Source organism: Mobula birostris, chromosome 4, assembly GCF_030028105.1.
Source record: "Mobula birostris isolate sMobBir1 chromosome 4, sMobBir1.hap1, whole genome shotgun sequence".
NCBI lineage: Eukaryota > Metazoa > Chordata > Chondrichthyes > Myliobatiformes > Myliobatidae > Mobula > Mobula birostris.
This window is the reverse complement of record NC_092373.1, coordinates 182,809,055-182,821,963: the sequence shown is the minus strand read 5'-3', so window position 1 is coordinate 182,821,963 and position 12,909 is coordinate 182,809,055. Positions and strand designations below refer to the sequence as shown.

The following is a 12,909-nucleotide window of genomic DNA, read 5'->3' as shown; positions in this document are numbered from 1 at the left end:
TTTTATTACATTTATAATCTGTTCTGTCCAGTTCTCCGGCTACTATATGTTAATTTATTGTTGCACTTTTGGGATGTGGGAGGAAGCCAGATCACCTTAATGAAACTCATGCAGTCAAAGAAAGAACATGCAATCTCCACACAGGCAGCCCCTCAATGGGGATTGAATCCAAGTCACTGGAAATACGAGGCAATAGTGCTGACTGCTGTGTCATTGTGCTGCCGCTGCTTTAGATCTGATTCCTGCCCTCATTCTATAGTGGGAGGGAGTGCTGGAAAGTGGGCTGAGATTATGCCTGCAGTCAGATTGAGCTAATCAGTTAGGTTGTGCTGGAACATGTCTGTTGCATGGACTCATTGCCTTTAGACCTCTGTTCCTGTACTTAACTGAACTTAAAATACCATATGCTTGAGTTGGAATGCTGGGTGCTGACATGGTAAGGAACTCCTACCCAGGTATACTTCAGTGCAAGCCATTCTTCTTCTTTAAGTCCATCACCCCTACTGGAGCATAGGCTGCCAGAAGCAGCTTGCCAGCGTCCTCCATTCTGGGCTGGTTTTTCAAGTTGTTCCCAAGTGTAGCCCATCTTTGAAGATCCTTCCTCTCCTAAAGATGAGGTCTTTGGTGCTTCAGTTGGTGTTTCTGTAGCTCTGAGTTTTAATGAGTGTTAACCCCATGCCCAACCCTCCTTTCACAGCTGAGCCTGGGGCCACCATATTTATGCTAATCCTACTTGCCTATATTTATGCTGATCGTACATGCAGTTATCCAAATGCCTTTTAAGTGTTGTAATAGTATCTGCCTCTCTCCCTGGAGGCTCAGTCCAGATATTCATTATCTTTTGTAGGAAAGGTTTCTTAAAAATGCTGTTATAGCCCAGGGTGGTTAAGATCTCACTGCCTATTAAATGCTCCCAATGGTGTGTGTCTCAAGTAACCTCTGACAACCCAGTCGAGCTCCTGGCTTAGCTACTAAGGCCAGTGAGGCCATTTGTACTGACAGGAGAAGGGGCAAAGGCGGGTTACTGTAACCTTAGACCCTGTTGCTTCAGGCTGTGGTTGGCACCTCATCTAGGAGAAGGAAAACTCTGATCTCCCACCTCTGTTGCCTTGTGGCTATACCCACTCATAGGGAAGGTTTTGGAAGTAAACCCCAAGGAAAAATCTGGAGCTGGAGTCCCTAAGCCATTCCTACACTGACTGATGGCTCCTGCAACATTGATTTCTCTAACTTCCCTTAATTTCTCTGTCTTCCCTCCTTCTCCATATTCTGTTACCCTTGAGGTTGGGAGGTGATAAGTGGGAGGTAAAGGGTTAAAGAAGAAGGAATCTGATAGGAGAAGATTAGACCATGGGTAAAAGGAAAGGAGGATTGGCACCAGGGGGAAGTGGTGGGCAGGTGAGGAGACGGGAAAGAGTGAGAGGGTAACTGGAATGGGGACTGGAAAAGGGTGAAGCGAGTTGGGTAAAAATGACCACGAATGAGAGAAAACTACCGCTTGATTTTTAAGGGTCGGGCTTGATCCTGGACCCTGGGGTTACGAGGCACCAGCATGAATCATTGCCCTATTGTGCCACCCAAAACTGACACATTGAACTCAGGAATACTTTTCTAATTACAGCAATGGGGGCATACTAACATTATTTTCCTGTTGTGTGTAGTTACAGGAGCTATGGGAATCATTGAATGCGAAGAGCAAAAATAAATATATGAAGAAGGCTGCTCGCTGTCCTGACCCCTGCATTGCTGTTTATCGACCAGATATCTATTTCGGCTCAGTTTCGGAAGACTTTAGTGATGTTGTCGATAAATATCTAAATGAACAGGAGGGTAATGATTCCAGCAAGTACATTAAGTCAGAACTGTCGCCAGAATGGTACTTATCACTTGACTTATTTGATCTAATTTTGTTAAGGCTTTTCAGTGGCCACTTGATTATGTAGAGGAGTGGAGATCAGTGAAGTGTTCTGCTGCTGTAGCCCATCTGCTTCAAGGTTCAACTTGTTATGCATTCAGAGATGTTGTTCTGCACACCACTTTGTAATGCATGGTTGTCTGAGTCAATTTCACCATCCTGTCAGCTTGAACCAGTCTGGCGATTCTCCTCTGACCACCCTCGTTAACAAGGCACTTCTGCCACTCACTGGATTTTGCTTTTGTGTTTCACACCATTCTCTGTAAACTCTAGAGACTGTTGTGGGTGAAAATCCCAGGGGATCAGCACTTTCTGAGATACTCCCTGACTGGCACCAATAATCACTTCACAGTAAAGGTCACTTTGAATGGGTGCTGGAAGGGTTTGGTGGAATTCGGTTTTCAAAATAAATGTGAGGTAAAAAGACCATAAGATATAGGAGCAGAATTAGTCCATTTCAACATGACTGATCCATTTCCTTCTCAGTCCCAATCTCCTGCCTTCTCCTCATAGTCCTTCATACTCTGACTAATCAAGAATCTGTCAACCTCTGCCTTAAATATAACCAATGACCTGGCTTCCATAGCCGCCTGTGGCAACGAATTCCACAGGCTTACCCCTCTCTGGCTAAAGAAATTCCTCCTCATCTCTCTTCTAAATAGAATGGAGGCTGAGTCCTCTGGCCCTAGAGATTCCTACCATAGGAAACATCCTCTCCATATCCACTCTATCAAGGCCTTTCAACATTCGATAGGTTTCAATGAGATCCCTCCTCATTCTTCTGAATTCCAGTGAGTTCAGGCCCAGAGCCATCAAACACTCCACATACGATAAGCATTTAAATCCCAGGATCATTTTCATGGACCTGCATTGAACTCTCTCCATTGCCAGCATATCCTTTCTTAGGTAAGGGGCCCAGAACACTCACAATACTCCAAGTGGGGTCTGACCAATGCCTTATAAAACCTCAACACTATATTCTTGCTTTTATATTCTAGTCCTCTTGAAATGAATGCTAATATTGCATTTGCCTTCCTCACCACCTACTCAATCTGCAAATTAACCTTTAGGGAATCCTGCACAAGGACTCCCAAGTCCCTTTGCACCTCAGATTTTTGAAATTTCTTTCCGTTTCGAAAATAATCCACACTGTTGTATCATCTACCAAAGTGTATGACTATACACTTCCAGACACTGTATTCGATCTGCCACTTTTCCCATTCTCCTAATCTGTCTAAATCCTTCTGCAGCCTTTCTGCTTCCTCAACACTACCTGCCCTTCCCAACTTTCTTCATATCTGCTGTAAACTTGGCCACAAAGCCATCAATTCCATCATCCAAATCATTGACATATAACGTAAAATGAATCGGTCCCAACACAGACCCCTGTAGAACACCACTAGTCACTGCAGCCCACCAGTAAAGGCTCCCTTTATTCCCACTCTTTGCCTCCTGCCAATCAGCCAATGCTCTATTCATTCTAGTATCTTTCCTCTTAATACCTTGGGCTCTTAACTTTTTAACCAGCATCATATGTGGCACCTTGTCAAAGGCCTTCTGAAAATTCAATTTCACAACATTCGCTAATTCTCCTTTTGTGTATTCTGCTTGTTATTTTGCCAAAGCATTCCAGCAGATTTGCCAGGCAAGATTTTCCCTTAAGGTAATCATGTTGACTTTGGCTTATTTTATCATGTGCCTTCAAGTACCCCAAAGCCACATCCGTAGCAATTGACTCCCAACAACTTCCCAACTACTGAGGTCAGACTAACTGGCCTATAATTTCCTTTCTTCTGCCTCTCTCCCTTCTTGAAGAGTGGAGTGACATTTGCAATCAACTTTGGTTCATTGCACAACACCCAATCCAGAATAACCGATCCCCTGTTGGGCTCAACTACAAGCTGCTCCAAAAAGCCATCTTGTAGTGTTACGTACCCCGTAACTGGGTTGCCAAACCAGCAGAAATGGACCACTTAGTTGGAGTCTGGATTACTGGAACTAAGGAAGTTTTATTAAAGAAATAAGTAACACAGTACTCTAATCGTAAGGATATAAATGCAACAGGTTAGCAATGGTAAAACTCACATGTACACAGAACTAGGGTAATAGGAATCAATCAAGCTCTATCGCAGTCTAGGGGTAAAATGATCAGTCTCAAGTGATGCAGAGTTCAGTTCAGCTTAGTACAGTTCGCAGTAAATGCTGTTGTGCCGTTAGAGAGAGCGCGAATGATGATATGCAAATTGAATTCAGACAGACCTTGATGTTCCTCCGCAGTTAGCTTTTGGGCGAGCCCTTTTTTAATGTCTTCTGAGGTCACCGACTGTGACCTCTCCATTCCGGATACGATCGTCCTTCTGCGGTGAACCCGGCACCCAGGCAAGGGCGGACACACACACCAGGTTCCTGCCGATTGTCCCTTTTCACCCTGTGCGTCTATGATTGGTCCCGCGATCAGACCTCCAAAACTCCCACCAACTTGTTGGGGGGGGGGGCACACCGCACTTCCAAGGTCTTGTTATCTCGTGGTGTCTGTCTTGCCTTACCGAACCTGTTCCTTTTATCCCTCTGCTGGGGTATCGCCTGTCCATCAAACTTCAAACAGTTCAGGTTCAAAGCAACCGGTCTGTCAATACTCGGACTGGTGTCTCTTTTCGTTAATCTCTCTCGTCTCTCATTAACACTTGGAATGTTTCTCTCTGTCTCTCTTATCAGCATCAATCTTCTGATAACTTGGTCTTTTGTCACAGTAGGCATTCTACAAATTTCCTCTCTTGGGATCCAGCACGAGCCTGATTCTCCAATCTACTTGCATATTGAAATCCCACATAACATTGCCCTTTTGACATGCATTTTCTATCTCCTGTTGTAATTTGTCTCCCACATCTTTGCTAAAGTTCAGACGTCTATATACAGGTTTCCCCGCCATCCGAAGGCAGAGCTTTCCAATGAAAGCTGGAATGTGGTAAAGTGAAGAAGCAATACTATTTATTTATATGGGAAAAATTTGTGAGCGTTCGCAGACCCAAAAAATAACCTACCAAATCATGCCAAATAACATATAAAACCTAACATAACAGTAACATATAGTAAAAGCAGGAATGATATGATAAATACACAGCCTATATAAAGTAGAAATACTTTTCCACAATCATTGCCGCATTGTCCACCGTAGTGAAAATCTCACGCAAGCACTCTGAGCACTCTCTCCAGTAACCTTTAAGCTATGAAGCTGCCAAATCATACCAAATAATACATAAAAGTACACAACCTATATAAAGTAGAAATAATGTATGCACTGTGTAATATCACTTACCGGAATCGGGAAGACAGTGCCGAGCACACTGATAATGGTGTGTTAGGTTGAGTCGTCGGAGGTTGGGGTGGTGCAGTGCTCCCCAACCTCCAGGCCGCCAATTGATACTGATCCGCGAAGCGTGCAGTGGTAGCCGGGATGCACTCAGCACATCTTTAAGAAAAAAGCCGAAATAAACAAGCTAATTAATTAGGTGCCGACCGGCACGTAAATGTCGGCCCAGATCAGAGGCAACGCAATCGGCAATCGCCTCTAAACTGGGTCGACATTTACGCGCTGGGCGGCACCTAATTAATTAGCTTGGTTATTTCGGCTTCTTTCTTAAAGATGTGTTGGGTGCGTCCCGGCTACTGCTGCATGCTTCGCGGCAATGTATTGGCACACGGTCCGGGGGTTGGGGTGGTGGGACACTGGGGTGTCATCTCATTGTCGTCTGTTTCCATCAGGGCAGGCAGGTCATCTTCTTCTGTGACTGCCTGCCTCGATGTCAAAGCTCGAGGTTCATCGTCTGCTGTGGAAGGCTTGAAAAACGACAGCATGCTTGACTGCTTAGCCTCGATCATTTTTCTATCATACAGTTCTTTGTAAGCACTCAAACCATCTTGCAAATATGCCCTAAACCGACATACCCTTTCAAAATTAAAGTCGTACTTTTCTGCAATCATTGTAGCGAAAATCTCATGCAGTTGCTTCACGCTCATTTCCTGGACGACTTCACTTTTGGTCCATTCGCTACTGCATTCGGTTTCGATGGTTATCCTTCCCTCTTCCAATTGCATCAGCTCTTAGTCTATCAGTTCTTGGTCATGGGATGCCAAAACCTCTTCAACATCATCTTAGGTCAACTTACCATAGAACCATAGAAACTACAGCACAGAAACAGGCCCTTTGGCCCTTCTTGGCTGTGCCGAACCATTTTCTGCCTAGTCCCACTGACCTGCACACGGACCATATCCCTCCATACACCTCCCATCCATGTATCTGTCCAATTTATTCTTAAATGTTAAAAAAGAACCCGCATTTACCACCTCGTCTGGCAGCTCATTCCATACTCTCACCACTCTCTGTGTGAAGAAGCCCCCCCTAATGTTCCCTTTAAACTTTTCCCCCCTCACCCTTAACCCATGTCCTCTGGTTTTTTTCTCCCCTTGCCTCAGTGGAAAAAGCCTGCTTGCATTCACTCTATCTATACCCATCATAATTTTATATACCTCTATCAAATCTCCCCTCATTCTTCTACGCTCCAGGGAATAAAGTCCTAACCTATTCAACCTTTCTCTGTAACTGAGTTTCTCAAGTCCCGGCAACATCCTTGTAAACCTTCTCTGCACTCTTTCAACCTTATTTATATCCTTCCTGTAATTTGGTGACCAAAACTGAACACAATACTCCAGATTCGGCCTCACCAATGCCTTATACAACCTCATCATAACATTCCAGCTCTTATACTCAATACTTTGATTAATAAAGGCCAATGTACCAAAAGCTCTCTTTACGACCCTATCTACCTGTGACAACACTTTTAGGGAATTTTGTATCTGTATTCCCAGATCCCTCTGTTCCACTGCACTCCTCAGTGCCTTACCATTAACCCTGCATGTTCTACATTGGTTTGTCCTTCCAACGTGCAAGACCTCACACTTGTCAGTATTAAACTCCATCTGCCATTTTTCAGCCCATTTTTCCAGCTGGTCCAAGTCCCTCTGCAGGCTCTGAAAACCTTCCTCACTGTCTACTACACCTCCAATCTTTGTATCATCAACAAACTTGCTGATCCAATTTACCACATTATCATCCAGATCATTGATATAGATGACAAATAACAATGGACCCAGTACTGATCCCTGTGGCACACCACTAGTCACAGGCCTCCACTCGGAGAAGCAATTCTCTACCACCACTCTCTGGCTTCTTCCATCGAGCCAATGTCTAATCCAATTTACCGCCTCTCCATGTATACCTAGCGACTGAATTTTCCTAACTAACCTCCCATGCGGGACCTTGTCAAAGGCCTTACTGAAGTCCATGTAGACAATATCCACTGCCTTCCCTTCATCCACTTTCCTGGTAACCTCCTCGAAAAACTCCAACAGATTGGTCAAACATGACCTACCACGCACAAAGCCATGTTGACTCTCCCTAATAAGTCCCTGTCTATCCAAATGCTTGTAGATTCTGTCTCTTAGTACTCCCTCCAATAACTTACCTACTACTGACGTTAAACTCACCGGCCTATAGTTTCCCGGATTACTTTTCGATCCTTTTTTAAACCAACGGAACAACATGAGCCACTCTCCAATCCTCCGGCACTTCACCCGTAGACAGCGACATTTTAAATATTTCTGCCAGGGCCCCCGCAATTTCAACACTAGTCTCCTTCAAGATCCGAGGGAACACTCTGTCAGGTCCCGGGGATTTATCTACTTTAATTTTCCTCAAGACAGCAAGCACCTCCTCCTTTTCAATCTGTACAGTTTCCATGGTCTCACTACTTGATTCCTTCAATTCCATAGATTTCATGCCAGCTTCCTTAGTAAATACAGACGCAAAAAACCTATTTAAGATCTCCCCCATTTCCTTTGGTTCCGCACAAAGCCGACCACTTTGATCTTCAAGAGGACCAATTTTATCCCTTACAATCCTTTTGCTCTTAATATACTTGTAAACGTTCTTTGGATTATCCTTCACTTTGACTGCCAAGGCAACCTCATGTCTTCTTTTAGCCCTCCTGATTTCTTTCTTAAGTATTTTCTTGCACTTCTTATACTCCTCAAGCACCTGATTTACCCCCTGTTTCCTATACATTTCGTACAACTCCCTCTTCTTTATCAGAGTTGCAATATCCCTTGAGAACCAAGGTTCCTTATTCCTATTCAATTTGCCTTTAATCCTGACAGGAACATACAAACTCTGCACTCTCAAAATTTCCCCTTTGAAGGCTTCCCACCTACCAATCACATCTTTGCCAGAGAACAACCTGTCCCAATCCACGCTTTTTAGATCCTTTCTCATTTCTTCAAATTTGGCCTTCTTCCAGTTCAGAACCTCAACCCTAGGACCAGATCTATCCTTGTCCATGATCAAATTGAAACTAATGGTGTTATGATCACTGGAACCAAAGTGCTCCCCTACACAGACTTCTGTCACTTCCCCTAATTCGTTACCCAACAGGAGATTCAATATTGCATCCCCTCTAGTTGGTCCCTCTATATATTGATTTAGAAAACTTTCCTGAACACATTTTACCAACTCTAAACCATCTAGTCCCCTAACAGTATGGGAGGCCCAATCAATGTATGGAAAATTAAAATCCCCTACCACCACAACTTTATGTTTCCTGCAGTTGCCTGCTATCTCTCTGCAGATTTGCTCTTCCAAGTCTCGTTGACTATTGGGTGGTCTGTAATACATCCCACTAATGTGGCCATACCTTTCCTGTTTCTCAGCTCCACCCATAAGGACTCAGTAGACAAGCCCTCTAATCTGTCCTGCCTGAGCACTGCTGTAATATTTTCCCTAACAAGCAATGCTACTCCCCCACCTTTCATTCCTCTGTCTCGATCACATCTGAAACATCGGAACCCTGGAATATTAAGCTGCCAGTCCTGCCCCTCCTGTAGCCAAGTTTCACTAATTGCTACAACATCATAATTCCACGTGTCAATCCACGCCCTCAACTCATCCGCCTTCCCCGCAATACTCCTAGCATTGAAATATATACACCTCAGAAGATTTTTACCACCACTCACAACCTTTCTATCAGCGGATTTGCTTAAACATTCAACATCATTTATTTTCACCCCAGCCGCACTGTCAGCTCTGGCACTCTGGTTCCCATCCCCCTGCCACAATCCAAACTCACTTTGTCCTTACTTCGTTCACCACGATCGAAACACTTAATTATGTCTAGTTTTATGCTAAGTGTAACACCCTTACGAGCTCTTTTAGGCTTTTCCGATACCTTAGAACTCATCTTGCTAACGAGTGCTCACAAGCGCGTGTTTAAGCAATGCTGACGAGAATGCAGTTCCGGGGGAGGAGCTTGGCTGCTCAGGGCGCGCGCTGCCTTTTTTCGCAACAGTGAAAATGCCTTCTGTTAGCGAAAACAGGTAACTAATGTAGTTCTTTCGGAACAGCGAGGTTTCATAAAGCGAACATTCGAAAAGCGGGGGACACCTGTATAACTCCCATTGGGGTCTTTTTACCTTTGCAATTTCTTACCTCTACCACAATGATTCTGCACCTTCCGATCCTATGTGACCTCATAAGGATTTGATTTCATTTTTTACCAACAGAGCCACCCCAGCCTCTGCCTACCTGCTTGTACTTTCGCTATATGGATGTTAAGCTCCCAACTATGATCTTCTTTTAGCCACGACTCAGTGATCCCACAATGTCATACGTGCCAATCTGTAAATGTGCTACAAATTCATCTACCTTATTCTGTATACTGCATGCATTCAAATATAACACCTTCAGCCCTGTATTCATCATCCTTTTTTGATTTGTCCCTCTTTTACATTGCAACTCATCCCATTGAATGCAATTATGCTCTATCATCGGCATGTCCTTTGTAGTGGTCTCACTACACAATTCCTCTGTTTGTAAACCAACTGCTCCATCCTCAGCCTTATCACTCTGGATCGCGTCCCCCTGCCAAAATAGTTTAAATCCTCCCAAACAAGTCTAGCAAACCTGTCCGCAAGTGTATTGGTGCCCCTTGAGTTCAGGTGTAACCTGTCCCTTTTGTAGAGGTCATACCTTCCCCCAAAGAGATCCCGGTGATCCAGAAATCAGAACCCCTGTCGCCAGCACCAGTTCCTCCGCCACATATTTACCTGCCAAATCATCCTATTCTTACCCTAATTGGCGCATGGCATTGGCAGCAATCCAGAGATTACTATCCTGGAGGTCCTGTTTCTCAGCTTTCTACCCAGCTCCCTAAAATCTCTTCAAGAACTCCTTGTCTTTCCTACCTACGTCACTGGTGCCAATATGTACCAAGACTTCTGACAGAGAATATCATCTCTACTCCTCTAACTATGGAATCTCTTAACACTACTGCAGTTCTCTTGACAATTTTTCTCCTCTGAGCACAGTGCCAAAGTCCCGGTCCCTGCGGCTTCTCCCGGTAGGTCGAATTCCCTCAGTAGTATCCAAAATGTTGTACTTATTATTGAGAGGAATGGCCATGGGGGTAGTCTGTACTGGTTGCCCATTTCCCTTTCTTCTCCTTGTTAATAAGCGAGGTCAGGGGAGAATGGCCAGACTAGTTCAGGCTGACAGAAGGGTGGCACTAACTCAAGTAACCACGTGTTACAACAGTGGTGTGCAGAAGAGTGCCTCTGAACGCACAACATGTTGAATTTTGAAGTGGATGCACTACAGCAGCAGAGCACCAGTCTGGGTTCCCCTCCTGTATGTAATACAGTGGCCTCTGAGGGTACTTGCAAAGGTGAATGCAAGTCTAAAACAGGGGAAAGGAAATGTAACGAATATTAATTTGGTTAGTAAATAGCTTTAAGTCTTTCAGTGTTGGCTGAAACCCAGTCTTCACCTTATCTCATATCAAATATTGAAGAACTTTTAAGAATAATTCTGCTTTGTTGAATTATTACGGGTGTGAAATTGAGAGAGGAAGTGTTAAGAGGGAGCTAGTGTGTTACCTCTGCATAAGTAGAGTTACAAACTACACTGTTGGTGAAGAAGGGGAAATCTGACTTTCACTCTTTTCCCAGTGCTACAACTTCAAAAGCTAGTGGTTATGTCGTATAATATCTTTCACAGTTAACAACTAACAGTACAAAGTACACGCAGTGGCGACTTTATTAGGCATATCTATAATACCTGCTCATTAATTTAAATATCTAATCAACCAATCATGTGGCAGCAACTCAATGCATAAAAGCATGCAGACTTGGTCAAGAGGTTCAGTTGCTGTTCAGACTGAACATCAGAATGGGGAAAAAAAAATGTGATCTGAGTGACTTCGACTGTGGAGTGATTGTTGGTGCCAAGCAAGGTAGTTTGAATATCTCAGAATTGCTGATCTTCTGGGATTTTCATACACACCAGTCTTTAGAGTTTACAGAGAATGGTGCAAAACCCCCAAAAAAATTTTCTGGTGAGCAGCAGTTCTGTGGGCAAAAAATGCCTTGTCAATGAGAGAAGTCATACCATTTCCCTAATGAACAAATTCAGACAACTCCAAAATAAAAAATGCTGACAGGAAGGCAACAGTAGCTCAAATTACCAAACATTAGAACAGTTATATACAGAAACGCATATCTGAATGCACAACTCTTTGAACTTTGAAGTGGATGGGCTACATCAACAGAAGACCACACTAGGTTCCACTCCTGTCGCTGAGTGTATATGGTGTTATCTTTTTTTCTTTCTTCTTTTTGTTGCAGTCACCATTTAAATCTACTGTGCATAATCCTGCAAAACTATTTGAACCCAAGTTGATACAAGGTTCTTTTAGTTACTTTAAGAGATAGTCTTACCAAGAGAGGATTTGGATCTGTAATCTTGGAATTTAGAAGGACAAAGGGTGACATTATTCAAGCTTATCTGGGGGGGGGAGGGTGTTGTCACAGTACGTATTGAGAAGAGAGGATCACAAGCAAGGGGACATAGCTGCAAAATAAAGTAATTTTAAAATGAGCTGCATAGAATTTTTTTCTTGTCTCAGTGGCTACTGAATCTCTGGAATTTGCATGCAGTTGCTCTGCTTGTGACCACAAGAAGCTGCAGAGAGTTGTGCCCACTGCTCAGCATGTCACGGAATCCAGTCTCTCCCCATGGTCTCTGTTTTCACTTCTTGCTGCCTTGGCAAAGCAGCCAGTATAATCAAAGACACCACCCACCCCAAACATTCTCTCTTCTCTCATACAAATGCCTGAAAGAACATAGCGTCAGGCTCAGGAACAACTTTTATCTCACTGTTATAAGACCATTGAATAGTTCTCTAGGCCTTTCAATATTTGATAGGTTTCAATGACATCCCCCTTCATTCTTCTCAAAAATCAACTGTCAACCCAATCAGGTTTAATTCTAGCACAGGAAAACAAATAAAACCTCGGGCACTCGGAACTGAAAAAAAACGAAAATGCTGAAAGTACGCAAAAAATGCTGGAGGAACTCAGCAGGCCAGATAGCATCTATGGTAAAGAGTACAGTCAACATTTTGGGCCGAAACCCTTCATCAGGATGCTGAAAGTACTTAGCCAGTCAAGCAACATCTGTGAAAAGAAAAAACAGTTAATCATTCAGTTTGAAGACCCTTTATCAGAACTAGCACAATTGGAAATACAAGAGATGCTGGAAATCCAGAATAACAAAATGCTGGGGGAGCTCAACAGGTCAAGCAGCATCTATGGAAAGGAATAAAGAGTCGACATTTCGGGCAGCGACCTTTCATCAGGACTGGGTCCTGAAGCTGCCTGGCTTGCTGAGTTCCTTGAGCGTTTTGTGTGTGTTAGTGCAATTTGATTTTTTGTGCAAGCCCATTTCAATGATGATACAGTAGTTGCTTGCCCAGCTGGTGTCGAAGAGGAGGTGGTAATTGTTAGCACGATTCAGTTTCACAGGGTTGAAGGTGACTGCTGGTACAGTCCAGTACCACCAATGGCAGAGTATGGTTTCATCAATAGTGAGTTTCACTTGTGAGTCTACT

The 12,909-nt window shown here is 43.7% G+C and overlaps 1 protein-coding gene across 2 annotated transcripts in view; it reads left to right on the top strand.

Annotated features, from left to right (window-relative positions):
• polr1a (RNA polymerase I subunit A) overlaps positions 1–12,909 on the top strand; it is a 167,385-nt gene that overhangs the window by 101,964 nt on the left and 52,512 nt on the right. For both annotated transcript variants that reach the window (XM_072256641.1, XM_072256642.1), the window contains one exon: positions 1,662–1,876. In XM_072256641.1, coding sequence (XP_072112742.1) covers positions 1,662–1,876 — 215 coding nt within the window. The remainder of the gene's footprint in view (positions 1–1,661; positions 1,877–12,909) is intronic.